At 41.7% G+C, this 14,461-nt stretch overlaps 1 protein-coding gene across 1 annotated transcript; it reads right to left on the reverse strand.

Annotated features, from left to right (window-relative positions):
• Window positions 1–7,657: 7,657 nt before the first annotated feature.
• LOC147453939 (G-type lectin S-receptor-like serine/threonine-protein kinase At5g24080) lies at window positions 7,658–11,241 on the reverse strand. Its single transcript, XM_086517231.1, has 3 exons — window positions 10,491–11,241; window positions 9,439–10,148; window positions 7,658–9,341 (listed from the first exon to the last, which is right to left on the reverse strand). Exons 1-3 carry the CDS (start codon window positions 11,239–11,241, stop codon window positions 7,734–7,736), a joined length of 3,069 nt encoding a protein of 1,022 aa, XP_086373357.1. The 3' UTR covers window positions 7,658–7,733.
• Between the last annotated feature and the right edge of the window lie 3,220 nt (window positions 11,242–14,461).

The following is a 14,461-nucleotide window of genomic DNA, read 5'->3' on the forward strand; positions in this document are numbered from 1 at the left end:
ACTTTGTTCGATGCACCTGTTTGCTTAGTACTGACCTCGGAAAATATAAATGATGTTTGCTATTACACTTTTCTGAGGTCAGTACTAAGCAAATAAGGGAAGGTAAACCCTGTTTGTTACACCTTTTTTTTGAAAACCAAATACGCATTTTGAATTTAAATAAGAAAGAAGCAAAATTACAACTTAACACCCATGTAGGGGGTTTTGAGTTAGAAAACACTATGGACAGGCGCAAAGGCTAAGTTTCAGACTTTATAAAAAGTGGTCTACTAATTTTCGGGGGATACAACTGGCAATAAACAGCTAGAAGTTAATCCTTTTCCTTCGCAGCCAGTCTATCTCTTCCTGAAGCTTGCTGGCAAAGTTCAGGGCTTCCTCATATTTACTGGCTAGCTCAAGCACTTCATCCTTCATCTCCTGTACCTAATTATAGATAACATCTAGAGAGCCATTTCTCAGCAAGCAATCCCTGTAGGTCTTCAACCCTTCTTGCATCCAGAGAGTCTTTGAGGATTGAGACTCTGTGCCTGTAGATCCTCATTTGTTCTAGCTTGAAGTTAACATCCTGCACAAAGCATGCAGCAAATAAGATATTCAAACTAGGAGCTTGAAAATTGAGAACAAAAAGGAAAGAATTTCTGAGCTTCAAAGGGTTGGTACTAAGGGGGAAAGGATGGGGGTGTTGGTTTGGCAGTTGAGGCAGACAGAATTACCAGCAGCTTACCTCAAGGATTGACTCCCGTATTGAGAGCAGCCACTCTCGGGCTGTGTCGGTGGAGAATTCTAAGGGTACCATCGGGGGAGGACCAAGGGGGGACCTCATGAGGAGGTCCCGGATGCGGTCCTGCTAGCACTGCAGGAGTGTCCCTTGGAAAGGCATCACCACTTTTCCAAGATTTCTGTAGTTGCTCTGCGAAACCTTGAGGGAGGTTCTGAAAAAGCTGCTGGTTAAATAGACTAGATGGGCATGCCTGACACGCAGGGCCTGGGTTCTGGCTGATGAGTGGTCTGTGAGGTGGTGGGTTGGAGTATCGCCATGTGTTTTCATGAGAGGTAGACGTGGGAGGGAGAAGAAATGGTACCACCCCCCTAGATTAGGGGAGGTGATGGGAGGGCACAACATGACAGTTAGGTCAGCATGGACTTAAACGTGTCCTTCACATTGGTATTTCATTGCACCTGTTCGCTTGATATTACGCTTTTCTGAGGTCAATACCAAGAGAATAAGGGAAGGCAAACTCTGTTCGATGCACCTCTTCACTTGGTACTAACCTCAAAAAATTTAAATCATATCTGCTATTACAAAATGAGCAAGTCATGTAGGATCCTGAGCCAGTAAGGGCTGATGAGCAGGCCAGGGTGGGCCATGAGGCATTTATGGAGCAACCTATATTGAAAGAAAATGAGCAAGGCATGGAGGATCCGAAGCCTGTGTCTATTAGGGAGGACCCTGTGGCTGTTAGGGAGGAGCCTGAGGCAACCACGGATAAAGCTCAAGAAAGGCAAGGGCAAGGCTCTGCTTCACAAGGGCCATCCAACGAGGAGACTTTATCAGATTAGACGATTATTTTAGAGCAAATCAATGAAGAGAACGAAGAGGAGTTGCAAGTTCTGCTCAGCACAGCGCCTCTGCATGCACACATACTACTGCTTGGAAGGTCAAAGGAGGCCTACATTTTCAACCTCGACCAACAAGACTTCCTGTGCATGCGCAGTTTCACCAGCTCCAATGCAACGGATGGGGTCGTCAACATTGCTTTGTGATAATTCTCATGCTCTTTAAAAGTCAAGGTTTGTTCATTAAATGGCTCACTACCAAGACATGGGTCAATACCAAGCGAATCAGTGGCTTATGGAATTGGATAGTGATACTACTCGCTCGGTATCGACCCATGTCTTCGCGGCAGTCGTCAAGTTTTTCTTTATAAGTCATGCTTGGTTCATTAGATGGATCACTACTGCTAAGACATGGGTCAATACCAAGCGAGTCAGTGGCTTATGGAATTCGATATCTTCCCTTTTCGTTCGGTATTGACTCATGGGTTTGTGGCAGTGACAGCTCGCTAAAATATCTAAATTCTAATCTCTACCATTGATTCATGTTAGGCAAGTTGTCTTGCTTCTGCCCCCTGAGGTTCAAAACAAAATATACGTAATAGATCCACTGATATCGCCTATGCTACAGAACAGTGGAGTTTCCTTTTTGGCTCTAATGGGTTGGTTTAGCAGAGTCAATTTTGATCTAGCGCGCTTTCTGGTCACTGCATACAATCAATCGTGAGTTTTTTCTTGCCTTGTAAAAACCATGTTGCATTTAGGATCTTTCTCCTCATCTTTGATGGTTTTGGTGTAGTGATCATTGGAGTCTGTTCTTATTTGACATTGAAGATAAGATTGTTTACTATGCAAACTCCGGGCAAAGCAGGGTGTTTCACGATCGCGTAAAAACGTAACGCACATCTGAGTACATTTGGAAGTAGTGTCTCTTTATAATGTGTTGCTGACTCAAGTGGTTATGTATGTAGTGCCGCGAAAAAACTTGTATGCTGTGTAGAGCATGTTTTGTTAGAACATGATCTAGGGAATACCATTCGGCACCAACGGGTAACCATGCCCATGCAGGTTGATGACTATAGCTGTGGCTGGCAAACTTGTTTGAATGCCTTGTTGCTCCTCATTCAAATTTTGGATGTACCAAACATAAGTAATCGTGTTGTTTCATTGTTTGGTACAACATTTGTATTAAAAGAAGCAACATCTTTACTTACTTTCCTTTTATCATGCTTCTACAGGAACTTCAATTACATAACTACACCCCCAACGATGTACGACATTTTTCTGTAATGGCCATCCAACATATTAAAATCTCGAAAAACAGATGTAAAAAAGAGGAAGGGGCGAGAGCTGAGGAGTTCGAACAGGCTTGCGTTAACAAAATGACGCAGCGCTACAATCAAACTCAAGAAGACGTCAAAATATGCATGAAGCAATAAATCAGTATTATGCAGACGCCGCAGAAGTAGAGGAATGGGCTACACGTCGACGGCAAGAGCAAGAACAGAGGAAAGCTTCACAGGTGCAAGATGCATGGGAAGCCATGGAAGAGTCCCATGATTTCGAACGACACAAAAGGATGCTCGAGACCAACATCCCCAGAGGTAGAACTGGCAGCAATCCGAGCAGAGGACAGGGGAGCGGTGGCAGCAAATAGGGGAGAGGACAGGGGACTAGTGGCACCAACCAAGGGAGAGGACACGGGACCAGTGGCACAAACCAGGGGAGAGGACAGTAGTAGCAGGGAAAGGGAGCAATAACTTGTATAAAGCTTGACAGAAACAACAGAATTTGTAAAGTTTTGAGACAATGAAAAGTGTACATCTTTTAAAAATTGTTTGACTGTCACAAAATGTCTCTGTATTAGTCATTTTAAAGAGTACATCATGGTTTGCATGGCATCAAAGCTCATTGCGTGCACAAGGTATGTGACCTAGCTTTCGGTGGAAGCGAAGTGTATTTGTGAGTGACTCCTTGCACAATGTTGTTTTCTCCTTGTGTTTTGGAATCTGAAAAGAAGAAAAAGTTAGATTCTGTCTTAATGTATTAAAGACAATAAAAATTCATCCATTTAGTAAGCACTTTTCTATTGTTGAGACTGAATGCATACAATTCTGGCAAAAGTGGAAGCTCTTCACATGTAAGATCTAGCCTGAGTTGTACAAGAGTTGTGCTTGACATTGTCTCCATCACAGTAAGTAGGTTGTCTTGAAAGGAAAGCTCCATTGATAAAGATTTATTCTCGAGGCTAGACTCTGTATCTTGGTTGAGTGGAATAAGCTGCCCACTAAGAAGATGATATCTAAAATAGTAAACCGACACTATGAAATTTTGAGAGCTTATAATGAACTTGCAAATTATGGACTTCTTTTGCAAAATACAGATTTTTCTCTGTGATTGTTTCCTATCCCAATTATCATCTAAAAAGTGCAAACAGCTCTCAGACTTGCAAATGGACATTGTTGCGGTAGTTCTTATATGCTCATCAAAGAAAAAATCTACAAACACTTCAAGAGGCATAAATAGTGCGAGCCGAACTATTTTTGTGGCAATTGAATACTTGAGAAACTTTTGTATATCCTGAAACAACTTATTCCTAAAGCTTTCAAGACCGATCCTTGCTGTCAAAGGATGGAAGTGACAAAGGAGCTACACGACCCCAATCAATGGAATTTTTCGGTTCCACATATGACATATCATAAAAGAATATTCCATTATTTGCAAGTTCCTTGTGTTGTCTTCCTCGGTACATTTGCTCACCAATAAATGCATGGAAAGCATCAAAATCCCAACTATGCTCTCAACTGGTTGTCAATCTGTCCTATTCGATGGATAAATATCTGAAACATATCAAAGATGATATCCACCACTTAACCTTCGAATATAATCATGCACTAAGTGAGATGCTCAAAATAACTTATAGTTGGGTTGATGCCTTGGAAAACTTGGAGGAGATGTTTGCAGCCTTAACACTAGGTTGGTAATGGGACACTTTTATGTCCTGTGAAGTGACCATTTTTCTTGAATTATGTCAAGAGTTTCAAAATGGATTTTGAGGTGCTATCTATCTAGAAAGTTGTCTCATGAGCTGAAAAAAACTCGACATTTTTTTGGAATATCAATTCCATCTTTAACATTGTCCTTGCACAACATTTCACAACCTAAACTGTGTGAAAAAACGGGTCCTGTTTTTGGCTTTTTTCAACTTTTTGCAACTATACCACTCTAGAATTCATGTTTGTGAGGTCTATAATGCTAGAGAACTATCTTTAGTAGTCCTCAACATGTCCTGATGCTTCTAGCGAGAAATAAATATTAAAGTTGTAAGTTATGACCAAATTATAAAAATTATCAAATCCTGTTTTTAAGCCAATTTTAGCTCTTCTATGATTTTTTTGGTGGATTTCATGATATCCAAATTCATTTTTTATTTTCTATGTCGCATATTGTAACATAAAGCTAACATTCCTTGAGTTTTGGGGCACCTAATACCCTATTTTGCATAGTACACAACGATGGTTGATTTTTTCAATTAATAAGAAAACGAAACATTCTAGTATATCAAGTAGAGCTTTTTCAATATTGTTAGTTTCTTGTGACAACTACATGCATTTTGTAGGTAGTAACCATATCTAGTCATAAGGATCAAATTTGGCTAGATATTGAATAGTTTCTATGGGATTCTACAACTCATAATATTCAACCCAGTTTTTTCATGTTTGCTGTATTTAACACTTCATCTTTGTCCCCAAGATTCCCCTTGGTAAGAGATGTATTATTCTTTTGACATGCTCCATGGCTCCTTATGAACATAAAGAACAATAGGGAACTAAGAAAACATGCATATATTATTTGTATTGAACGTGGCTATAGAAACTTTGATGATAGGTTTGCAGAATGGTAAAAATTCAACTTTTTTGTACCTATTTATTTTGGAAAAACAAAAAATAGTGAGTGAGAAGTAATCATATGTTCTCATCACCAACCCATTGAAGTTAACTAGGGAATTTATCTCAAGTCCTACAAAAATCCCTAATCTTATTTTTATGCAACAAAACGTAAGAAATGACTGTTTTGATGAAAATTCACTGGTCCATCAACTTTGGAGGCTTGGTGTGACCAAAAGATGATAAATTTTACAAGTTTCTTATTTTTTCCATGTTTAGTAGGCCTTGAACTATAACCTCATGAAAGGATTTTACAAAATGAGTGGATCTACTATGGTTTTGGAGGTTTTTTTCAAAACCCTGAAAGGACACTTTTATGTCTTGTTAGGTTACCAACCTAGTGTTAAGCCTGCATGGTGGAAAGCATGTTGTATGAGGACCTCTTTCACCCGCTTGCTTTGTGCACACACTTTAAACTCTTTAACTTGTCCCTTGAAAGCCTCCACGAAATCATTGCGTTGCCTCCTCTTCCTCCTCCTAGTTTGGAGTAGAACCCAACTTCCGATAGTTATTCGAGATGGTATCCATGCTTGATCATCTGTAGTATAGCTGTTAAAAATTCTAACAGAATCAATGGTAGTGCTAGGCCTTCGAGAAGTAGTCATGGTGTGCACTAGAATACACAGAAAGGTTAGCGTAAATATGAAAAAGGGAAGAAGATTTGAGAGGGAAGTAGAGCTACTCAAAGTCATGTTTGGGCGGGAACATAGATACTAGATAGAGTCTTCAATGAAAGTTCTGAAATTCCTCAGTACAGAGTTAGTACGACTTATGGCATTTATTCCTTGAAAGCGTGAAATTGTGCAATTTGATGAACAAAAATAATATTTTCTCCCTTTTTTCTAAAAGAGCTTGGCTCCAAAATGTCGATTTTCAACGTAACGTTAGCCTCTTTCTCATTGGTCGAACGCCACTCTCTCTCTAGAACTAAAAGGCCCAAAAGTGAGTCCAACTTTCTCCTAATGGCAAGTCGTTCCACTTGTGTGTAAGTGATCGGTTGGTCATGTGCATTTTCATGTTACTATGAAAAATAGCATTTTGAAAGTTGAATCAATCAACAAAAGAAGGGGAATTCTTAGAGAATTCATTTGGTGACGAACACTCTTTTAAAGTTTCAATTCCAACATATCTTCTTCAATAGGTAGAAACAAAGAGTCAATCATGTTGGCATTGTAGGATGATGGCATGGTATCTTAGCATGGTTCTTTGACATAATTTTGGATGGCCATGAACCCCTACATCATCATTTATACACATTGGAGGACTCTACAACTATTGCTTGACAGATAGCTAAAAAGTACCTAAAAGATAGGAGCAATTTAGAAGGTCTAGCTGTAGGCAGACTTGTAGGGGTGATGTCAGCCACTCACATAAGTGATCTTGTGGATTAACACAAGGATGTATGCTTGCAAAGTCAGTCAGTGGATCGGGGTCTATTATAACCATTAAACAAAATCTTCACGTTACATGGGTTATGGATAGTGGCTGTTCCAAATTGGTCAAAGAATAAATTCCAGGGTATTGGACTAAGGGAAGGTGTGACATTATTTATACATTTTTGGCCCCACACATTAAGCATGACAATATCAAAACATCTTGACGCTATGACTAAAGGAAGTACAATGCCAAACAAGTTTCTTTCATTGATCTTGGGAGAAGTTTGTGGGCATCAACATACAATATCAAAATAGTGACTATGATCTCATTTTCATTTTTAATTGCACCCACTCGCTCATGCGGTTTAAACTCAAGGTTCCCCATAGCATAGTGGTACCATGCCCTGAAAGTATTTGAGACTATGTAGTCTATGGACAATAACCTCTTCTTCTCTCCTTTGTTCCATTTGGTTGTAACATGACGTTGCACTTTGACCCCCATCTAAAGACTCTCTTCAACTATTAACCATGAAAGTATGTTACTAATTTTATGTATGCTTCCTTATCTACCTCCATAGCCTACTACACTTCCAACGATTGGTAAGGTATACGAGCCCATGGCTATCAATCCTTGGGTTATTTATCACCTGTGGTCATTTTTGCATTCCCTCTTGCATTTTTCTAGACTCTTTTTTATTCACTAAGATCAATTACCTTTAATTGCTGAGAGAGAGAGAGAGAGAGAGAGAGAGAGAGAGAGAGAGAGCTCTTTAGGAAGAAAGCAATAGAGGGAATTGACCTGCCTTTCAAGACTAAACACACAGGCTTGGCATGCAGAAAAGAAAGGCAGTAATTATTACAATTTAATGTTCTCAAAATGAGGAAATAAAAGGTGAGATTTCTCTGAGACATCCAGAGAGGTTGATTCCAAGACATCAAGAGAGCATAGGGAGGTATGAGTGGGCGGAGGGGGCTGTGGGTTCGGTGGATTGGCCACTGTAATGGTTCCTTGTAGAAGCTGTACCACAGTAGACATGGAGGGGCGCATGGTGGGTGCATATTGCACACACCAAAGGCCAATCTTTATGAGTCGCAGCTTCTCTTCAATCTCATCCGCAGGCGGTTCAATGCCATCCTTGCAAAGTTCTCTTGATTCGATATCCACATCATTGCACGGAAACAAATCTGTTCTCGATTCATCCATGTTGAGGCTTTCATTAGAAGCAACAAGATCACATAGACTTCCTTCAACAACGATAGCTTTTGAGGCAGCTACACTATCACCTTGTGAAGGTGGGGCCATTGCATCATTGCTGGTGTCGTTAGCTTGTGCCGCAGCCACACTCACGGTTTGCATTGCCGAATGCAGCAATGTTGAGCGGTTAACAATCACTCCAGGAGCACTTTCTGCATGCTCACCCGCAAAAACAAGCTCCAAGAGAAGCATTCCATAGCTATACACATCAATTTTTGAAGTCACCTCCCCAGAATGAAGCCACTCAGGGGCCAAGTATCCTCGCGTGCCATGCACACCGGTAATCGTAAGGTGGCTCTGTTGTTCTTTCAATACGTATGCAAGGCCAAAGTCTGCGACTTTGGCACGAAAGTTCTTATCAAGGAGCACATTTTGAGGCTTTATGTCGCAGTGGATGATAGGGGGATCACAATCGTGATGGAGGTACGCAATGCCACGTGCTGTATCAAGCGCGATAGAGTAGCGCACCCGCCAGGGGAGATAATCCTCTTGCAGTATGGCTGGCATGGTAAGGTACTTGTCTAAAGAGCCATTCTCCATATACTCATAGACAAGTATTCTCTGACCTGAATGATTGCCCCGAGTCCTTCGTGTCGCGCAATAGCCCAAAAGGCTAACAAGATTAACATGGTGAATGTTGCCAAGAGTGCTTACCTCTGCCTTGAATTGCTTCTCTCCTTCATCTGCATGCTTCTGATTTGGTAAATTTTGATCATCAGATTGGTCAGGATTGTCGTTACTGACGCCCTTCAATACTTTTACTGCCACAAGAACCTGACGTGGTACCTGTTCTTGCTGCAAATGGGCAATGCAACCATTTGCGACATCTGCACAACAAGCTACCCATTCCTCTGCATGTATCCACCCTTTGTACACTTTCCCATGCCCACCTTCTCCCACCGAATCCCTGAATCTGTTCGTTGCCTCCTTAATCTCCTTGTAGGTAAACATTTTTGGTCTTCCGTTTCCACAAGCAGTATTAAGATTAAGATCAGTGTCCTCATATGCATCCTTTTGCAGTGACGTTTTGCGCTTGAGCATCATCCATGAGCAGCCCGTAACTGCTATGACTACAACAACCCCTATGAGTGTCCAGGTAACTGCTACTCTTCTTAGGAAGAATTTTGATGGTCGGTTAGACGTATTTCTAGGTGTGGGTGTGGGTGTGGGTGTGGGTGTGGATGTTGTATTCGAAGGCTGGGGAGGCTCCTGCATGAAGGAGCTATGTGAGATTCAATTACAAACCAGAACAATCCAACAAGAGACACGAACAATCTTGCAGAGCACAATGAGATTAAAACCATACCTCCCTTAACTTGATGAGCAAAGTGGTGCCAATGCTTTCATAGCCATTCATCACAAGCCGTGTGTTGCGATTACCTTTCAACGTACATTGAGATCCACTATCACTAGCTTTAAAAGAAACAGCTACACATTCACACTCTTGTAAACATAGATCTTTGCAATCCTCAAGGCTTACGTCAGGAACAAGCTGCTTCAAATTGTTGTAATAATAATCACTGTCAGGAACTTGAAGCATGCTAAACTTGGGTTTAACCGTGCCAAGTTGTGTGCTGCAATCAATGGTCTCGACTCCCAAGTTGCTGCCACATGTTCGTTTGGGGTCTTTAATGGAGCTTGTCACCCATGGTAACGTTCCTATGGATTTCATACTAAACTTGCGTGGAGCTTTCATGGCAAGCTCAGCACATCCCGTGTTAAATGGACAATTGCATTGCACTCTCTCATTCATCCCCCCTTTGCAAATTGCAAATGGACCGCATGGACTTGCAAGCTTGCATTTATCATCCACCAGCTGCCACGTTTTTCTCCATGAGTTGGCTTCCCAGCTGTAAATCACCAAGTTCCCGTCTTCGCTTAGTGTTAACCTACTAATTTTAGGCATGGTTCCATTGTTTACAAAAACTACTTTACCATCTGCATCCCAGATTTGGAAATTCTTTGTCACATCCAATTGTGCATTCATGTAGATGTATTCAGTCTCGAGGTGTGTATCTGGAAGAACCACTGGCTTATAAAAAGCTGCGTTTTGAAGGAGATGAGAAACAAGAATTGTACAGTTTGCATATGAAAACCTGTTTTTAATGAAAAGATTTAAATGCTAAAGAACAAAGCACAAGACAGTAAGGCATGAAATCATGACGTGTTCCCAGTGACATCAGAGTATTCGTGACTTTTAATTCAACATCCGTGACTTGATTAGCAGGCAAATGGATAGTCTTTTTCTTTCAACAGCTAGATGAGTTCTAGTGAAAATTATTCAGAGCTCAAGTCAAAAGGGAAAGAGCATTCAGCATGAGGAGGCATTCAATACACAGCAAAAAATACAGCAGTTACCTGAACTCCCGTTGTAGATTTGATCAAAAGCAGCGTATAGTACAAGGTTCTGGTTGTAATCAGAGGAAACACGGAATCGGCCGGGTGCGAAAGAGGTATTGTTTTGCTTGGATTGAAGAAGGTAAGGCTTCTCAATGATCCGAGCTCTGTCTTCAAGGGAGCCCTTACCATAGCTTGTTAACATAAGACAGTCCCTTGGATCTGAATAGCTTTGCCATAGCTGGACCTTGGCGTACATATCATAAACAATCAGATTGCAAGTATCAGTTACTTCTGCAAAACCACACTTTTCCATGCTTCCCAGCTCACTCCAAACGATTGTGTAGATTCCTTCTGCATTTAGAGCCCAGAGCTCCAAGCTTGCCTCTTTGCTGAATTTGAAAAGTGCTCCTTTCTGCACCAATGGTGTTTCCGAGGTGTCGGGCGAGATTGCTGGCCACCAGATTGGAGTCTGGTAGGGATCGTTGGTGAACCATAGGGCGAGGAGGTATGCGTCAGATGACGCAACGCGCTGGAACCCAAATGTGCAGTCCCAATTTTTGGAGCGCCAGAAAGCAGAGGGTTCATCATCGGTGGAGAAGAAGCTGCCTACCACATGGAGCTTTGCAAACGTTGGGCTAACCCGCAATACGATAAGACAGACAAGCGGAAGAAGAAGTAGACGCCGAAGCAAAAGAAGCTCTGAACGCTGACGCATTTCTAGTTTGCAGCCCATTATCTCACGTTCTTGTTGCCATAAAACTTCATTCATTTGGCTCCCGATCTCACAAGAAATTTGCGAGTGTCGGAAATATTTATAGACAGAAGGTAGCCCTCCGCACTATTTGGCACGGGATCAACGGTGGGGGTCATTCGGGCTGTCTGATGCGTTTTTTAAAATTTGGGACAAAAAGTAAATTCGGCGGGCCAGCACCTTGAGCCTCGAGATAAATAAAAATAGGTGTGCTCAATTTTGGAAAATTTCCGTTATTAGGAATCTTCACAGGATTCCTTGTCGTTACCTTACCTCGCGTGCTCTGTCAGAGCAAGGACACCCCAGCCAGCAATACATGCGCTGAGAGCTCTCTCTCTCTCTCTCTCTCTCTCTCTCTCTCTCTCTCTCTCTCTCTCTCTCTCTCTCTCGCGCACACACACACACACACACACACACACACAGTTCCTACACGCAGAGCATCGGCAACTAAGGGCCGATAGGAAGAGTAGGGTCGTGGTGGCTTTTTCGTATTTTGATAATTAAGAAAGGGCGTGGGCAGCATCACATGTACCTAGCCCGAATGGATAGCGGGAAAGCCGTATAGTCTAGTAATCCATTCTCTTGTATTCAAACTCTGCTTTCAGGATTTTGAGTGAACAGAAGGTTGAGTCGCATATTGAGTGAACAGAAGGTCGCATAGGGATCTTGTGAGATTGATTCCCATGGATTAAAATAAGAGTTCAGTGAGTAGGAAGGTGGAGTAGATACCCATCATCAATAGAAAAGTCTTCCATCGTCGTTTTAGTTCTGCTTGTGAAAAAGTAGAAATGTATTTTGAATTAACTATTGTACTCACATTAGAGTGAAAAGGATCTCTCATTTCTACATGATCCCGCACCATATTGTACAACAGATTGTGCTCGGACTTCTCTCGAAGAGACGCCAAGAATTCACTCTTAATTCTCATGAAAGCAATAGCATTAATCACTGGCATGTGGCTTAAAGCATTAGCTACCACATTGTACCGACCTTTATAATACTAGTGTGACAGGCCAGCCTACTGAATGGTCTGTTCCATTATTTTTTGGCCTACTTTGCGGACAAAAAGAATGAGAAAAAACACAATCAACAACTACTTAAAATCACAACTACGCACAAGGAAAATGGGAGAGAGAGAGAGAGAGAGAGAGAGAGAGAGAGAGAGAGAGAGAGAGAGAGAGAGAGAGAGAGATAGAGAGAGAGAGAGATTTTATTATCATCCTCCCAAGTCAAATATGTCCTATGGGACCAAAGTTACATGTGATCTAGTATGTGTGTTGCTAATGAGTGATTCTCGATGCTCCAAAATTGTGGTGATGAGAGTCGCAATGGAGAGCCCACATTGTGGCTAGGAGAGGAAAGTGTGTAGGTCTTAGTCATCTTTAAAAATATGAAGGAAGCAAGTTCAGATGTGAGCAAAAGCTAAGCACTCTAGTAGTGTGTGGTACTCAGATTCTCGAACTTGCCGTGAGCATAATGTGCACAATTGATTTGGCTCTTCTCCATTGCCCCAACTTGAGGTCTCACATCCAAGGAGTGGGAGATAAGCTGAATGTCTAGGATAGTTTGCATCGCTTGTTAGGAATTGTGCCTTCATGATCACACCATATCCATGGAGCTCTCCTCTTACCACATTAGACTAAATGCATTGAACTTGCCTAGTTGAATGCATTAACTCCTTGCATTAACTCCCCATGCCACATACACCTACACACACTCACATGAACGAGTATGGACGACCAAGGACCCTTTTGGGCCGATTTCCACTAATCTACATCACCTATGATGTCATCTGCAACTCCCTCTACTTGGCTATATAAGGCCTCACTATGTACTGTCAATTGATTCAATAATCAGTCTATTTTGTGTCTATCTCTTGTGTGCACTGAGTCTCCTAATTGTGCTTAGTGTGGATGCACATTATCCTCTCTCAATCACCATGAATGCAAGCCTAACCCATCTTCCATAACCTTTCATGTGGTATCAAAGCTTAAAGCAAGATTGTCATTTAATCTAGCACTAGATCCTATTAAGCTTGCATTTGCATTATAACCAATTCCAATCTAGGCCATTGAGCTCACTCTCTCTCCCTTGCTTGCAATGGCCTCTACCCATCCTTTTTTGCATTGCATTTAGGTGTAGAAAACAAGTTTGGATTGATTTCCTTGTGTGTGTATGTGAGCTTTGCATTCAATTTATGCTTCAATTCTTGAACCCACTTTATTCCCAATTCTCCACAAGTGTGGCGTGCCTTTGATAGGCATTTCTCATAGCTCTCCAATGAGCCCAAGTATGCTCAATTTGAATCCCATTTGAGCTCTCGAGTAACTGTAGCAACAACCATAATATTTGCAGCATTCGGATACACGACAAGCAAACGAAAAAGGTGGCTTGGCTTTTGGGGAGAAATCTATTTCTCAAGTGGAGGCAGATGACGAGCTAAAATCTTGCTCACTATTTTGGGAGTCTAGGTGGCGGACGTGGTTGGATTCTCCCCTCCTATACTTTGGTTAGGTCCGATAGTGGGAACTCCCACACCATCTTCCCCTTTGCCAAATAGTCGGATGCCAAAATTCTTCAACACTCAATTTTATAGCTCGTGGCAGGTCCGCTAGTTTTGTTCACATACCAGCTCCATTTTTTGATGGCCCTACCCAACGACAGTTCACACCGTCTTGTGTTCTTGTTGCACAACAACCCAGGCTCAGTGAAGGGGGCATTCTCACATGCAATCGGCACTCACAATCTGCACAAGATTTTAATATGTATGCCATGCCTATACAAAAGGCATCCTTGAAAAGGCCCATTTGGAATACTCTAGTTTGAGGAGAGAGACATCAACAACTTCAAACAAAGAAAAAGAATATGAAGATCATGGAGAAGATCACAATGATGTAGATGAAGACAAAGGCAAGCACAAAGACAACAACTTTCACAAAGCAAGCAAATATGGGGGAACCTATCCTCCTATCATATCACTACACTAGTAGCATTTGCACTTAAAGATGTCAACCAACACCAAATTTGACTTTGCACTTGTCTACCACCTTGTTGACAATCTCAAGGGGAGGCAATTTTGACATCCTACACCTAGTTGATAATACTCTAGGGAGAATACACACACCTGCCTACCCCTAGTGGTACTACTTCCCTAGGGGAGGTACACCATTTTGTGAGCCTAACTATATGGGAGACATAGACCCTACTAGTAGGACTTTTGGCTTTGGTGTTCTCAGAC

Source organism: Adiantum capillus-veneris, chromosome 7 (assembly GCF_014529385.1).
Source record: "Adiantum capillus-veneris isolate H3 chromosome 7, ASM1452938v2, whole genome shotgun sequence".
NCBI classification, from domain to species: domain Eukaryota; kingdom Viridiplantae; phylum Streptophyta; class Polypodiopsida; order Polypodiales; family Pteridaceae; genus Adiantum; species Adiantum capillus-veneris.